The following is a 15,122-nucleotide window of genomic DNA, read 5'->3' as shown; positions in this document are numbered from 1 at the left end:
TGCATGTATGTTAACATTTATCAAATGTTTTCTTTCCTTAAAATAATTATATGAATTTTCTCTTACAAAAAAACAATAATTTATATTAATTGACCTTTTAAAGATAAAATACCTTGCTCCAAGTATTTTATTCTTTTTATACATTGCAGATTAAAAAAACACTATTACTACATCTAAGTTTCTGCATCTACGTTCAGGAGTGAGACTAACCTCTAAGTTGGCCTTCTTGTACTGTTCTCCTTAGGTTTCTTTATCAGGGGTTTGGTAGCATGAAACTGAGTTGGGAAGTCTTCCTTTGTCCTGTCCTCTGGAAAAGTGTCTATGAGATTAGAGTCATTTGTTCTTCACCATTTGAGAGTACTAGAAGCCATCTTTTGCTCATCATTCAGGCATTTCTTGCAATTCCTGAGGGTGAGTGGGTGTTAAGGCAGCTTTGCCTCTTGTTCTCCCTTACTGAGGGCTGCTAGATTTAGCAAATAAAAAGTGCAGGACATCTAGTTAAATCTGAATTATTTTAATTGCCTGTAGTAGTCTGCTAGGGTTACAAAAACAAAGTGCCACAGACTGGGTGGCTTAAACAATGCAAATTTATTTTCTTACAATTCCAGAGCCTAGAAGTCCAAGATCAAGCTGCTGGCAAGGGTTGGTTTCTTGTTAGGCCTTTCTCTTTGGCCTGTAGACAGCTGTCTTCTTCCTTTGAATATAGGTGTCCTAATCTCTTCTTCTTACAAGGACACCATATACTGAATTAAGGCCCACTCTAATGATCTTATTTTAACTTAATCACCCTTTTAAAAAGACTTTCACCAAATACAGTCATATTCTGAGGTATTGGGGGTCAGGACTTTAACATACGAATTTTGAGGAAACATAATTCAGCCTATATTTTCTATGCACACTGAAATAAAAATAAAAAAGTTTCATAGGATATACTTAAACTAAAACATTATTTGTTGTTATTGGAATTAAATCAGAAACATCTCTTTCTTTCGTCATATTCTCCTGATGATTTACCTCTCTTTAACAGTTTCCTGTTTTACAGAATTTGCTTATAAGATTCCTTGCAGCTTCAGACTGTCTTCCCTTTATATTGTAGCATAGCTTTCACAGTTTTTATGGTGGTCACTTTCAACTTATTTCATTATTTTGTCCTTTGAAAATTAATGAGAACGTACGCTCTACATTAGCAATATGAGTTGGTATACTTAAAATGTACTGATATAGTTAACAATTCTGATAACTGCTTTTCAAATTTGCTTTGTTGAATCACTAATACCATGAAATACGAAATAATATGAAAATAGCATAGTTCACTTTTCCATTGTTAAGGATTGTGTTGCATCTCAACTTTTTTTTCCACTGCTGCCCATTGACAAAAAGGACCACTGTCATCAATTGTTATCCTTTTCTTCTCTTATTCCCATGCTGGAAGAATAGTCAGCAACACCTATGTTACTAAATCAAATTCTTTAAGTGGTATAATCCATTCCAAATGCTAGTCTTGACAAGTTCAATAATAATTACCCATTTCAAATCAGAACTTCTTTTCCTGTTCATAAGTAATGTTGTTCATCTTAAGAACAGCCTTGACACACAAAGGGAAATATTTTTCATCAATTCTCTTTCTAACACATTCAACAAGTTCTTTAATCAATGGAATATTTTAATAACTGCTTGCTCTTCTTTCAATGTACTTAATCTTATTGCTAGACAAATATTGAAAACTATGCACAAGAAATAAGTAGACTTAGTTCAGTGGCTTATTTAAAAAGTCAACAAAAATTTGGGGGGCCCTTTCTTCAGAATTACAACATGCTATCAGTGCTTCAAATAAGCTGAAGATCCTTTCAAATGCATGTGTTTAAGAGAGACAATGGATATTTGAATGCAAATTGAAGAATCCTGAATACTAATAAAATCACCAAATCCTTTAATAACTCGGTCCAAGAAATAAAAATCCTGAAGTAAGACTCATTTTATGATTATTACTTCAATTTCAATGAAAAGGACATCAGAGGCTGTTCAAATTGCATTATGCAGAATATGGGCAGTACAGCCAACATAGATTTATGCATGCTTTATGTCAACTTTAATTCCTAAATTAAAAAAAAAAGAAGTCTCTGCAAAAATTTGCTATTGTTTCTTAAGTCACATCTGCAAAGGACTTTACTCAGAATAACTTACATGAAAGCCTTTCTTCATGAGAAAACTATTTCTGTGGCCATGATGTAAAAAGGTGAGGCATTCAGATCTTTAAAAATCTCTGTAATGTAAATAGCACTATATTTTTCATTATTGTAGTAGATTTGATCCTGGCACTTGAAAATTTGCTTCCAACTTGAAGTGGAAGACTGAGACTGATGATGATATACAGTGTTAGAAGGCCATTACAACTACTACTGTGATTATTTTATCTTCTTAATCTGAAAGTCTCTTAAACAAAAAAAGCATTATTTTTAAAAATGTCATTGCTACTAGTTGAGGAAATTACACATCTCTCATGCTCAGCTGTAGCGTATTTCTGGTTTATAACCGACTTTCCACAATTTTCTACATTGAACGAACGATTGCATGCTGCACAAAAGTCTTTGAAAGGACTTGTTCCTCATTTAATAAACGTCCACGGCTCGTACAATTCATCACAACATTTACACTTGGACTTGGGCATTTCAAGGTTCAAATACACAGAAATGAAAACAGATGAAAGCAACCACTGCAAGAATTGAAAAGACTGAATTTGAAAACCTCACAGCTACGCCAGTGTGTTTGTCACTCACAAGTCCGAACAAGTTTGTAACAGGGATTGAATGGTTGAAAGGGCTGTGAATTTAGGAACTATGAATAAACTGAACTCGGTATTTGACGCAAAAATGTCCCTCCCGTTTCCCTGTAGGGGGAACTGTACTTACCAGGCGCTGTCTTCCAGAACAAAGCCAGAGCGGGTCCTATACAAGATTTTGGTTTGCTTGGGGGTTCAAGGATTGACGAACATTCAGCAGCGGGAGTGTTCAGGAACTGACAGACCTTCAGGGATAACCGTGTGGTCACTAAAGTAAGGCCGCTATGGACGCGCGGACTTTCCAGAAGCGTGGCCGCCCGGAGAGAAGAACTTGCTGATTGGACGCTGTCTGGAAATGTGAACCTGTCGCTGATTGGCTGATTTTCTGGACCTGCGCGCTGGAGTGGGGGGTTGGAGGCATCACTGATTGGCTGAGTTTCAGAAGGCTTGCGCCATCCTTAATTTGCCGTCTTCCAGAAGCTTAAACACTCACTGACCCCTGATTTTTATGATCGTACTTCTTATTAGTGGTAGTTATCTGCTCACAATTTGAGACTATGGCCAAAGAATAGCTTTTTTCTTTCGCGAAAATTTCCTTTCTTTAATTCTAAATCACCTCTCCTCCCCTTTTGATCTTCCCTCAGCCAAACCTGTAGGAGGCACCAGGTATTTTTGTGGATGTATGCTTCTCAGCTAGTGTTGCTTTAAGTGATTTAATTGCCAGTTACTGTGGTTGAAAACAGTTCTGCTGAATTTTTGTACCTGATTTTAAAAAGCTCAATACGGGACATTGAATGTGTCCTGACAGAGTCCATATAGAATGCAGGACAAAATCACATAGAGCCACGTCCTGTGTGTTTAGGACAGCTGGCAGCCCTAGATGAGCCCATGTCTGAGACAGGGTCTCCTAGCACCTAGCTTCCCCAGCAGTGTTCAGGGGGCACCTGGGCGTTCTGTGGGTGTCAGGGCCCTGTCCCCAGGGGGAAGAAGGGGCTGTGGACTTGCAGTCCCCACTTTACCCAGACTGCTGGGCCTTCCTTATGTTCATGGATTGGATTTCTGGGGAAAGCTTCAGCTACAAGGATAGATCTCATATCTAAAACTTTGACAATCACAGTCTCCCAGTTAGGTAAACAATATGTCATGAAATTCCAACCTCCAGGGATATGGGCCCAAGACTGCCTCCAGTCCTTTGCTCTGTATGTCATGAGAAGCTTGAGTTCCCGCAGAGTTGCAGCTGTCTAGAACAGACATATTTAGTTAGAGCAGATATGTGTCTGTGTATTGTGGGTGTAAGCTCAGCCCTGAACAAAGGCTATCAAAAGTAGAATACTAGCAGACACCTGAGAGGGAAGATCTGAAATTGAAAAATCATATATAACTTTATATAAATATTATAAGCCACAAATACATACCCATAGACAATATATAGGCAAAGGCACAAGTTTATGTTTAAAAAAGAGAGCATAAGGAAACAGAAAAACTTTCTCTGACTGGTGGTTTTCTGGGTGAGTACTTTCTCCCTTTAAACTCTTCCCTGGATTAATTAAGTTTTGTGTAATTCTGGTTTCCAATAGTATTTTCAGGGGAGGAGACAGAACATAGGCCACTATATACACAATTCTTGATTTTACCTCCACCGATGGCCTCACATGACATCTGTGGATGCAGCTGGGGACCCTCTCCTGATAGCCAGGCCTATATCTCCTGCCACCCACTGGTCTTCACCTGGACAGCCCGCAGAACCGTACCATTTGAATGGCAAACACTGACTTCATCTGCTACAGCCTTCCTCATCTCTACCTCTGACATAGTCACCAACTCTTCCTCCTTCTTTAGTATTGATCTCAGCTAAGAGATACAGCTTCTACTTAGTCAGCCAACCTTCAGAAATCAGTGTCATTACAGACTGTCCTCACTCTTTCACTCAATCTCTAAGTCAAATCTGTCAAAAACTCAAATCTGTCTTCTCCTTACCATCCTCACATCTATAGCCTGAATCAGGTGCCTTGCCATTTCCTTGTTTTGTTTACTTCATGTTTGACTTCAGCCTATGTTCAGTAAGTGCTTGCTGGATGAATGAATCAATAAATCAAAGTACCAGAGGTAGCTTTTAGTGATTCAAAATAATCCTGGTAAGGTCTCTGCCTTCACGGAAGAAACCCAAAGCATTACAACTGCTTACCTAACTTGGGAATTCCCATGGGAAACTATCACTGAGTATATGATCATGAATGTCTCCTTCCAGACCCTTACATTCTTATCTTGGAGGTAGGGATGCTGGCAATAGCAGCATGCTTCTCTCACTGGACCCCACATATCTCCATTATCTCCTGTCAGTTTAATAAGGAATTGTGCCATCTCCATCAGCTCATAATACACTGTGCAAATGTCTGATCCTTGACCCAATCCCCTATCCCAGGCAGTATCTGGTGGCAACACAGGCCAGCAAACAGTCCCAGGACACTAACTTCTGGTGTGCCAAAAATTCAGGAAGCATAAGAAAGCAGTCTGAGTTTAGGGCACCATCTGGATTGTTTTTTCAAGACATGTCCACATCTAGCCCCTTACTTTAACTGCAGTCACTGATATAATTAGCCACAAGAGCATCCCCCCTCCAATTTCCCCGTCTTTACCACTGCATATCTCCTTCCATGACTCATGGTACTCCTGGCCTGTCTTTCATTAACCCCACCACTCACAAAGCCCCAACCTCAGTGGAGGAGGTGCACTATATACAAGGTAATTGATAGCTGTCTCCAGGAGACATGAAGAAAACTCCCAGTCCAGGTACGTTGCCAAGGGTACACTGGATCCCCAGGATTGCCAAAAGATGTTGCTGTACCAGAATCCATCAATAATATTACTAGGTGATACAGAGGAGCCAGCCATACTCTGCCTGACAATATTTAGAGAGGATTCAAAGGTAGAGAGGATTCTAGAATGTTTGATATACTTTGGGTTCTCTCATCCGGTAGACCTGCCCACTTAGATCACTGGACAATTTCCAGCTGCTAGAGGTGAGTCAGAAATTTCCCAAGCCTATTCAAGTTAGTGTTCCTGGATGCCCCACTCTGATCCACCAAATTGTTTTCTTATGATCACTTCTCCACATGATGCTTGAGATTCAGATCCCCAACTGCTAGCCTTCCCTAAGATCTCTGGGTTTTGCTTGTAGTCTCTCTCATGGACTCTGGCAATTGTTCTCCCTTGCCATCCTCCTCATGCCTCTCACTAGCTGAGTGTCCTGACTGGCCCCAACCTCTGGCACCTGGTCATACTAACCAAATCTTTGCTTCTCCATGTTACAGGAAAATATCTTGTTGATATCAGAATTTTAAAGCATGTTTGGAGGAATCCTGTGACTCAGAATATCACTGCAGAGATCCACCTTTTATGGGCAAGATATTAAGTTAATTTTCTATTCAACCTAATTAGAAAATAGGGAAATGCAAATTAATATAACTGTGAAAACATTATGGTTTAATACATCTGACCAAAAGTTAAAGAATTGAAAAAACAAAATGTGAGAATGTAGGGTATTTACATACATTAATTTATGAGAATATGAACTGTTAGATTTGTGGGATGATATTTTTGACAATATTTATAAAACTTTACAATTTTCACACCCTCTCCACTGTATCCCAGTTTCTATTTGCTGTGTCTTTGATATGCACATTTGCAAGAACTCATGTCAAAAGATGTTGATTTCAACATTTAACTATAAAAACTAATGGGAACTATTTATGTGTCCATCATTACAAGAACAGTTAACTTAATCATGGAACACAGAACATGCTTTAGAATCCTAGGGAGTTGTTAAAATAATGAGGTGGATTTATATGTGTTGTCATGGAATGATGCTGCATTCATTTTACTAAGTGACAAAGGCAAGTGGCGAATAATATGTACATCACTATCCATTATGTCAAAAAATCACAATGTATTTTTATAGCACATCAATGTATTAAAAAGCTTAAAATTATCTTTAAAATAACACACACCGTATTTTTTATTGCAGTTACCTCTGAGTATAAAGCCGAGTTTTGGAGAAAAATCACAAAGGGAAAGGATATATTTATGTATGTTGTTGAAAATATTTACAACAAGAATATATGCCATATGATTAGCTTTGTCATTAAAAATTTTAAATATGCTTAACAACATAAATAGCACCTGTTTATTAGTTAGATAAAATAACTGCTAGCTGATGCAAAACATAAAACCTAAAATCTGCCTGGCTTTACACACTAAGGTTTATTTCTCATGCACATAAAATCTGATGCGATTTGGTAGGGATCTTTGCTACTGGGTGGCTTTGAGACTCAGGCTGCTTCCATCTTGTAGTTTCACATCTCAAATGGGCTGTCCATGTTTGCTCCTGAATGATAGAAAGAACTTGGAAGTAGCATTCTGGATCTCAAATGAGTTGGCCTGGAGATAACAAATACTGCTTCTGGTAAGAGTAGTCACAGGACCCTTCTCAACTACAAGTAGGCTGGGAATATAGTCTCCCTGTGAACCCAGGAAGGAGAGTAAGACAAGACGTGGATGAGCACTTGCAGTCACTCCCATTAACTCCTACAAAGTAGGTGCTCAATAAAGAGTAACTATTACAATTTATTAGGACAACAACCCTCTTTGTTTCCTGGAGTTTTTGTGAAGCCCATGTTGTCCTTGCATTTCACCAACTTTTTTGAGATCGTATTCGGTAACAAGTGCTTTCAAGTACAGGATCACACCTGATTTTTAAAAGAACCGTGTAAATCCCCTCAGGAAAAGCTCATCCTTCTTCACTCAATAGCACCTTTCTGTACTGTCCTTTGCAAAAACTTCTATAATCTCAGCTGGCTGAGAATTTTCTCCTTCTTTTTGGTACATGGTCAATATCTTAACTTGGGAGTTCCTACGACATACCACCTAACTGGACATACCTGAACACCTGTATGGGTGCCGTTAGGCACTGTGAAAACCAGCATTTTCTTCTGGAGAAAGTACAGATACTAGAGGCAAAAGAAGGATGGTGAATTATTTTTCTTTTTTTTTAAATCAAATATAGCATGTAGGCCAAAGAAGCAATCCTTGGCATCTCCATTCCTTCTAATTCCTAGAACTCCAGGGTTACAGGAATTCAGACTCAGGATTTATAGATGTTTGCTTACACAGTGATTTCCATGGTCTTGCCCCATCTACCCTTTAAGGGGGATGTCTTTGTTTTTGCCCACCTACGTATGCTCACTCATTGGTGTATTTTTTCAGTGACTTGTCTCAAATATGACACCCTGTTAAAATTCTACTGCAAATATCAAGATGGTTTCAAAAACTTCTCTCACTTTGCGTTTATATCCCAGAAGCCACTGTGTTCTATGCCAACTTAGACTTGACCCACAAGCCCATTTGTAAAATATTTTGAGAGTGTGGTGAAGAAGCCCATAGGGAATTGACCATGTACGTAAAGCTCACTGTTTAAAGAGAACTTTACATAGAGGGGTTGTTGCTATCAGAGGGATCCCATGGTGAGGGTCAGCCAGGAATGGCTGCAGGGAGTTGGAATACTCTGTCAGGGGCAGGGCAGATTGTCTGTTCTACTGGGGTGAAGGTGCAATGGAGGATGCAGTGAAGAGCTGGTCAGCAGGTCAGGTTACAGTTAGACAGGAAGGCACACTGGGGAAGACCCAGGGGGAGGGAAATGTATGTGGGAAAGTACTAGGACTGGACACATGGTGCCAGCTACAGATCAGAGGCAGCTCTCAAGGAACCTTGGGACTGAGGCATCACTACCCTGGAGTAAATGAATCCAACAAACAATCCCCAAATTGTGTTTGATTCTCATTTTCACATTCCTTCTTTATACGCACTTTTAGTACTTTGGATTCAAGGTCCTTTTATCCCCTGAAAAGCAATATGGAGTAGTAAGAAGAAAAATGATTTAATAGAATATTGCCCTCAGGGAGGAATGGAATAGCATCGGCTCTAGAATTCAAACCAGAGGTTTGGTTCCAACTCTGTCACATATTAGGCCTGTGAACTTGGATCTCCCAGCTCAAGGCAAAGAGTGCCAGCCCAGTGGCTTCTGGGTATCTGACCTTTATTTTTCACAAACTCCTTAAAGATGATAATCATAAAACACCTAATTTGTGCACTCTGTTCAACTGCATTTGGACTAGAATTCAGGGTATCTTCCATTCTTGTCCCAGGTAGGCTCTGGTTTACCCATGATTCCAAAGTAACAGTTAAGAACAGTTTTGCATTCCATTTCCTTGCAGTTTCCCAAGGCCATCAGCCTGCCTTTTCTCAGGATATTTACACTTGACAGCCCTCATCTGGACCCCCCACCTCCTGATTCCTTTTTACTTTTTCTTTTGTTATTAAAGGATACCCACCATTGTCTTTACATGATTCCTGCTCCTAGACTCTAAAATTCTGTGGGTGGGTAGTAAGCGTGTTTACTGAGCATGCCCACTACAATAGCACAGTGCTTCCCAAAGAGCAGACGCTAATTTAATGTTTGGGGAATAAACGAGCCAGTGTACATGAGGTCTAATTTATTCAGATTTATTTCTCTTACATTCGTCAATAAGCTAAGCAAATGTATACAGGTCATCTAATTTTACAAAACGGCAGATTAAAGAGGATAAGGGAAGCCAAGAATTGACCATCTTTTAGGGTTTTTTTCCTTGATCCCAACTATTTTACTGCTGAGTTCTTCGACAGCTCCAAAGAAATGCCTATTTGAATCTCATGTTATCTTTTCCAGATCACACAAGCGGATGGTCAGTTTTACAATTTGTTTCATAAACAAACAGAACTTGTATTCTTTAATTCCATAAATAACAATAAATGTATGACCAGTATCATCCAGAAACTTAAGATTATGAAGCTAATGAAATGTCACATTAAAAGGAACATTTAAAAACTAACTGCCCCAAAAGAGAAACCTCTGTGTTAACCATATAGGAAAGATGCTGCACACTGTTTTCCCTACAGCTTCACCCCAGCCCTCCATTACTTAGAAAGCTGACTTCTCTTCAATGACAAACTGAAGAGTATGATTCAGACCTCACTAGGGGTGGGAAGAGCTCGTGGGTCTGGCACTGGAGTGCGCCCTGGCCTCGGCAGCTGTGCCAGCCCTGGTTGTAACTGCAGCTTGGGCTCTTTCTGCTTCATTTCTCATAGCTTCCTCATAATGGGATGGGAAGCAAGTAGGGTCAGACTCATGAATCTTGGTCAAGAACTCCAGCAATTTCATCTTGCTGACTTCAGCATGAGCTCTTGGACCCCACAGGAATTCATAGCATGGAGGATCACTGTCGGGCACCCGCTCGTACTCCAGGTACCTTTCTTGCACTAAATCTTTGGTAATGAATTCCCCGGGATCCCCAAAAATGAAATGCTTCCTCCCAGAATATAAGCCCATCATATTCAGCACTTCCCAGATTTCCTCCTCAGTGGCGCGATTGCCCTTCATGAAAATCACGCCCAGGACCGTTACCAGGATGCTGGTCCTAGGCATGCCCTCGTAACCACTGAGCCTCGCATCATAGGTGAGGTCTAGTATGTTGACGAGGGCATAGCTGTGGCTGCTAGGATCCACTTCCTTTATATCAACACCAAAGACCAGCTCCATGTGCTCAGAGGCTCTCCTAAGGATCTCAAGGAAATCATTCTTACACTCTTTGATAACATCACCAATCATATCTGCCTTTGTGATTGGCTCTCTCATTTGATACTTTTGCAGCAGGAACTGCACCAATAAAATCATCTTCTCATCTAGAGGATCTACGGGCAAGTTCTCAGTGTCAGACAGGGGCTTTGAAGCAGAACTCGCCTCCTTTTCTTGGCTGCTGGAGCACTCATCTGATTTACTTGATGAGATGGCTCCGGTGACAGTGTCAGATGAAGAGGCACCCTGAGGACTTTGGGAAGTACTGGGTGCCCCAGCAGCCAAAGCCTCATCCAGGTTTCCAGGCATTAGAGGATGGGAGGAGGAGGGAGAGGTCTCCTCCAAAGCCTTGGAGACCTGTGCAGCCTCCAGGCCCTGGGGCTCACAGTGGGTGTGATGTTGTTCCTGTGTGCTATGTGGAATCTTCTGATCCTGAGACATGCTCACTCTGGTCAGTGGTAGCACGGAGGAATGTGGGCAGGAGGTTGGATAATAGAGGACCACAACCTAGGGAGAAAGGAGGATGTGAATGGCCTTATCAGATAAACTCAACTGTGGCAACTCCAAAAGAGTGTCTCTACCCGTCTTTTCCTGAGGGCAGTACTCTAGAGCCTCACAGGTCTCCAGTCCTGACCTGTAGCCAGTCAAGCCAGCCCAAGGCTTCCCAGAGCTGATAACAGGGCAGTGGGAGGTGGTTAAGCTCTATAGGATCCATTGTGCTTGGGGGTGGGTGGTCATCTGTCTTTGTTTAGAATCCTCACTGTGATCTGAGATTCCTCCCTCTACTGACCCAAGGATTATCACCTCAGAAAGAGGTTTTAATCTCCTCTTGAGACACTCTAGTTAAAAAGAAGCGAGGAGGTACCTCAGGCTGACAGCTCTTTGCAGAGCCTCTCAGCCAGGAAAGTCACAGTGGAGACAGATGGTGCAGGATGGATGTAAGGGGCCCCTCACTGGGCCATCCCTGCCTGGGCCTCCCAGAGATGACAAAGGAGGGCTTCTGTCTGTTGGGGCTCTGTTGTTCTGATGTGTATGATCCCCTTAATCCTCACTCAGAGTCTTCACTTTGACCTTTACAGAGACTGAGATACCTCTCTGCTAACTGGCGACAACAGCCCTCAAATTCCCAAAGCCAAAATCAGAAAGCACCGAAGTCTGACAAGTATTCCAAGGCCTACCTAGTCTGACAACAGGGACATGGCTCTGTGGCGCCCCCACTATTTTCGAGTGAACCCCTTAGTCCTTGCTCAGCATCTCACTTTGATTCCTGCCAGAGCCTGGGACTCTTCTCTCTGACTACCTGGGGCTATATCTGTCAGACCAATATGGTCATCATCCTCACACTCCCCAGGCAAAAGTCAGAGGAAGTCATTCCTGGCCACCCCCTCCCCTTCCTGGGACTGACAACAGAGATCTGAGGGGCCTTCTCCATTCTGGGGAAGAGATCTCTTCAGTCCCGATTCAGCATCTTACCTTGACTCCTGGCAGAGTCTGGGACTCCTCACTCTGCTCACTGGAGACAGCACTTCTCAGAGCAGGCCTCACCTCTCTACAAATCCAAAGTAGAAGTTAGGAAGCAACTCAGTGTAACAGCTATTTTGGGGCCCCCTGGAGCTGACAGCAAGGACTATGCCCTTATCTAGAAGAGTTCTCTGTTGTGAGGTAAATAGTCTCATCAGTCCCCACTCAGAGTCCTTTGCTGAAAGTTGGCAGGGCCTGCCATTCTTCCTTCTGCAGAACTGAGGCCTGCGCTCTCAGAACAAGGTACTAACCATGCTCAGATTCTTCAGGCAGAGTCAGTGGATGCCAATTCCAGCTATCCCTGCCCAGCATCTCCCAAGGATAACAATAAAAGCAGGGATCTGCAAATGCCCCTTCATGGGGGGTGGGGGTGGGCAGTGCATGTTCCCTCAGTCTTCACTGAGCATCTTACCTTGACTCTAGTAGAGGCCAAAACCCCTGTTGACTGGAGGCTGCAACCCTCACACCAAGGCTTTCACCTCCCTGAGATTCCTGAAGCAAAAGTCAGAGGATGTGACTTTCAGCCATGCTCTCCCCACCCCCGACACAGAGCTGACAACAGAACTCTGACGGGCCCCTCCAATCAGGAGGAAGGGTCCTCTCTGTCCTCACTCAGCATCTTACCTTCACTCCTGGCAGGATCTGGGACTCCTCCCTCTGCTCACCTAAGGCGGTAGTCCTCAGAACAGGCCTCACTTCCTTGCAAACCCAAGGTAGAAGTTAAGGGACAAAAGGGTCTGACAGTTATTCTGAGGGCTGTCACAGGGTCTGTGCTCTTATCTGTGGGACCGCCTCTGTTGTGAAGTGGGTGGTCGCTCCAATCCTCACTCAGCGTCTTACCTTGAAACCTGGCAGGGCCTAGGACTCCTCTCTGCTAAAATTAGGCCTCCTCTCTCAGACCAGGGCACTCACCATCCTTAGGCTTCTAAGGCAAAAGTCAGGGGAAGCCACTCCCCCCAACCCAGCTCCTCCCAGATCTCACAAAATTGTTGCCAGCAACCCTCTCCTGCCTGGGGTGGGTGGTCACCTCAGTTATCACTCAGCATCTTACCTTGACTCCGAGCAGGGTCTGAGACTCCTATGTTTACTTGAGGCAGCAGTCCTTAGAACAGGCCTCACTTTCCTGCAAATTCAAGATGGAAGTCAGGGAACTGGCACTTATTTTCGGGGCTCCCAGGGCTGGAGCTGGGGCCGCACTCTTACCGGCAGAAGCCCTCCTATTCTGTGGTGCTGGTCATCTCATTTTCCCTCCCTCATCTTAACACTCTCCAGTGCCGGAGCCCCTTCCAGCCCGCCGCTGCCTTGTGGCCACGCCCCTCGGACCCAGGCCCTTGCCGCTGGCTCGCCGCTGATTCCCGAGGCTGGAGTCAGTTATTCCACGGGCTCCCCGGAATGACAAAAGGTACGGGACTTTACTCACCGGGACTCCCTCTCTTCTCGGGTAGTTGGGTCCCTCTTTCAGTGTTCTTACCTTAACACTTGACCAGACCTAGGCCTCCTTCCGTGGAACGAGGCCTCAGCTTTCGTTACAGGCCTTCGCCAACGGCACTCCGGAGCGGAAGTCAGGGGACGTCACTTCCGCTTGGGCTCCCCTTTGCCTCCTCCCTCTACGCTCCGTGGTGCCACTTCTCCTAGGGCGGAAGTAAGGTTCCTTACAGTCTAAGGTATTTAACCCATTCGGTGTCTTCACCCAGAATCCCTCACTCCCGTTAGACTCCCAAGAAGATGAAGTCGGAGGGAGCCTCGGTCTGATAGTTATTATGGAGCTTCCCCCTCACCACCCCCCCAACAATGGTAGTGGAACCTTCGGAGCACCCTCCATTCTGGAGTTGGTGGTACCCTCCGTTCTGGCCCAGTGTCTTACCAGGGCCTTACGCAGCCTGGGACTCCTCCCTCTGTTAACCAGAGGCTGCACCTCCTCAACTTAAAGCCCTCACTGCCTTTAGACTCTTGAGGCTAAAATCACTGGATGCTATTTCTAGCCACTTCTGCTGGGAGTCTTCCAGGTCTGACAGCAGGGGCAGGCTCTGTGGGGTCCCTGTTCTGGGATAAGTGGTTCCCACAGTCCTCACTTAGCATCCATATCTTGGCTCCACTCTTTTTGATTAATTACTTCCTCGACAATGCCACCTTCCTGCCAATCTCTATGCATTTGCCCCAGTGTGACTCTCATAGAGATTGAGTCCAAGTTCCAGGCTAGATGCTGGGTGGTGAAGCTGCAGCATGGTACACACACACACACCTTCCCATTGGGTCCCTTCTCCAGGCAGTTGGAAACGTTCTTTTCTAAAAGACTTTCTACAGGAAAGAGCCTTGTATAGACAAATTGTTAAAGGGTCTTGCCACTCCCATTGGAAACACTGTATCACTTCATATAATCATATACTAAGAGTCAGCATGGGCCCATGAGGTTAGAGTGTGCCTCCTGACTTCTAATCACTGGATAAATATTTGAAATAGTTAAGCAGGAAAGAACCTCAGAAATTGTCATTTTATAGATGAGGATCTTTGAGCACAGGGAGGTTAAGAGTGTTTTGCAAATGATGTGCTACTGATCAGAGTTAAAGTACTGACATGGTGCTCTATGACTGTGTTCTCACTGCACACATTTCAAACAATACAGTCAGCACAAAATTCTGCCTTGCCTTTTCAAATCCTCTCTGTTACCTGCACTACCATATAACCTTATTATGAATTGTTTGCATTATAATTGTGCATTTGATTTATATAAATAAATTTATGTAAATTGCATAAATGTAATAAAGTACATATTGTTTTGCTATTTGCTTTTTCCTGCAATTAATAATCCATCCTATATAGTGGATTTATATAGATACAAATATCCATTCTATATAGTATCTATATTTCTAGACTTTATTAAGTGGCCTATATGTAAATCTGCCATTTTTCTTCTACTGAAAAAGTAAAATAGATGGCTACCTCTATAATTAAAACTCATACATATCTGTCTTCAAATATATTCATGAAGGGAAAGAGTGTGGAGATACATAATTAGCATGCTAGCTATCACTCATGAGAATTTGTCGGCCATTCTTTCCATGAGTCATGAGAAATGTGAGAAACAAATAAATTAAAAGATTGAGTACTGCAATGCTATGCCTTTCTGTCTTTTATAGACTTACCTCTCCATTTTGA

General features: G+C 42.8%; 1 protein-coding gene across 3 annotated transcripts; it reads right to left on the bottom strand.

The window, feature by feature from the left end:
- Positions 1-9,321: 9,321 nt before the first annotated feature.
- Positions 9,322-13,529, bottom strand: LOC102530179 (melanoma-associated antigen B16-like). 3 transcript variants are annotated; one of them, XM_072956364.1, is made up of 6 exons: positions 13,438-13,529; positions 13,018-13,089; positions 12,591-12,665; positions 12,379-12,458; positions 11,919-11,994; positions 9,322-10,952 (listed from the first exon to the last, which is right to left on the bottom strand). In XM_072956364.1, exon 6 carries the CDS (start codon positions 10,884-10,886, stop codon positions 9,846-9,848), a length of 1,041 nt encoding a protein of 346 aa, XP_072812465.1. In that variant the 5' UTR covers positions 10,887-10,952; positions 11,919-11,994; positions 12,379-12,458; positions 12,591-12,665; positions 13,018-13,089; positions 13,438-13,529; the 3' UTR covers positions 9,322-9,845. The 3 variants fall into 3 exon arrangements, with proteins under 3 accessions (XP_072812465.1, XP_031529118.2, XP_072812466.1); XM_031673258.2 differs by having other exon boundaries at positions 12,591-12,661; XM_072956365.1 differs by lacking the exon at positions 12,591-12,665.
- Positions 13,530-15,122: the final 1,593 nt, after the last annotated feature.

Source organism: Vicugna pacos, chromosome X (assembly GCF_048564905.1).
Source record: "Vicugna pacos chromosome X, VicPac4, whole genome shotgun sequence".
In the NCBI taxonomy this organism is placed as follows: Eukaryota; Metazoa; Chordata; class Mammalia; order Artiodactyla; family Camelidae; genus Vicugna; species Vicugna pacos.
This window is presented reverse-complemented; position numbering and strand designations above follow the sequence as displayed.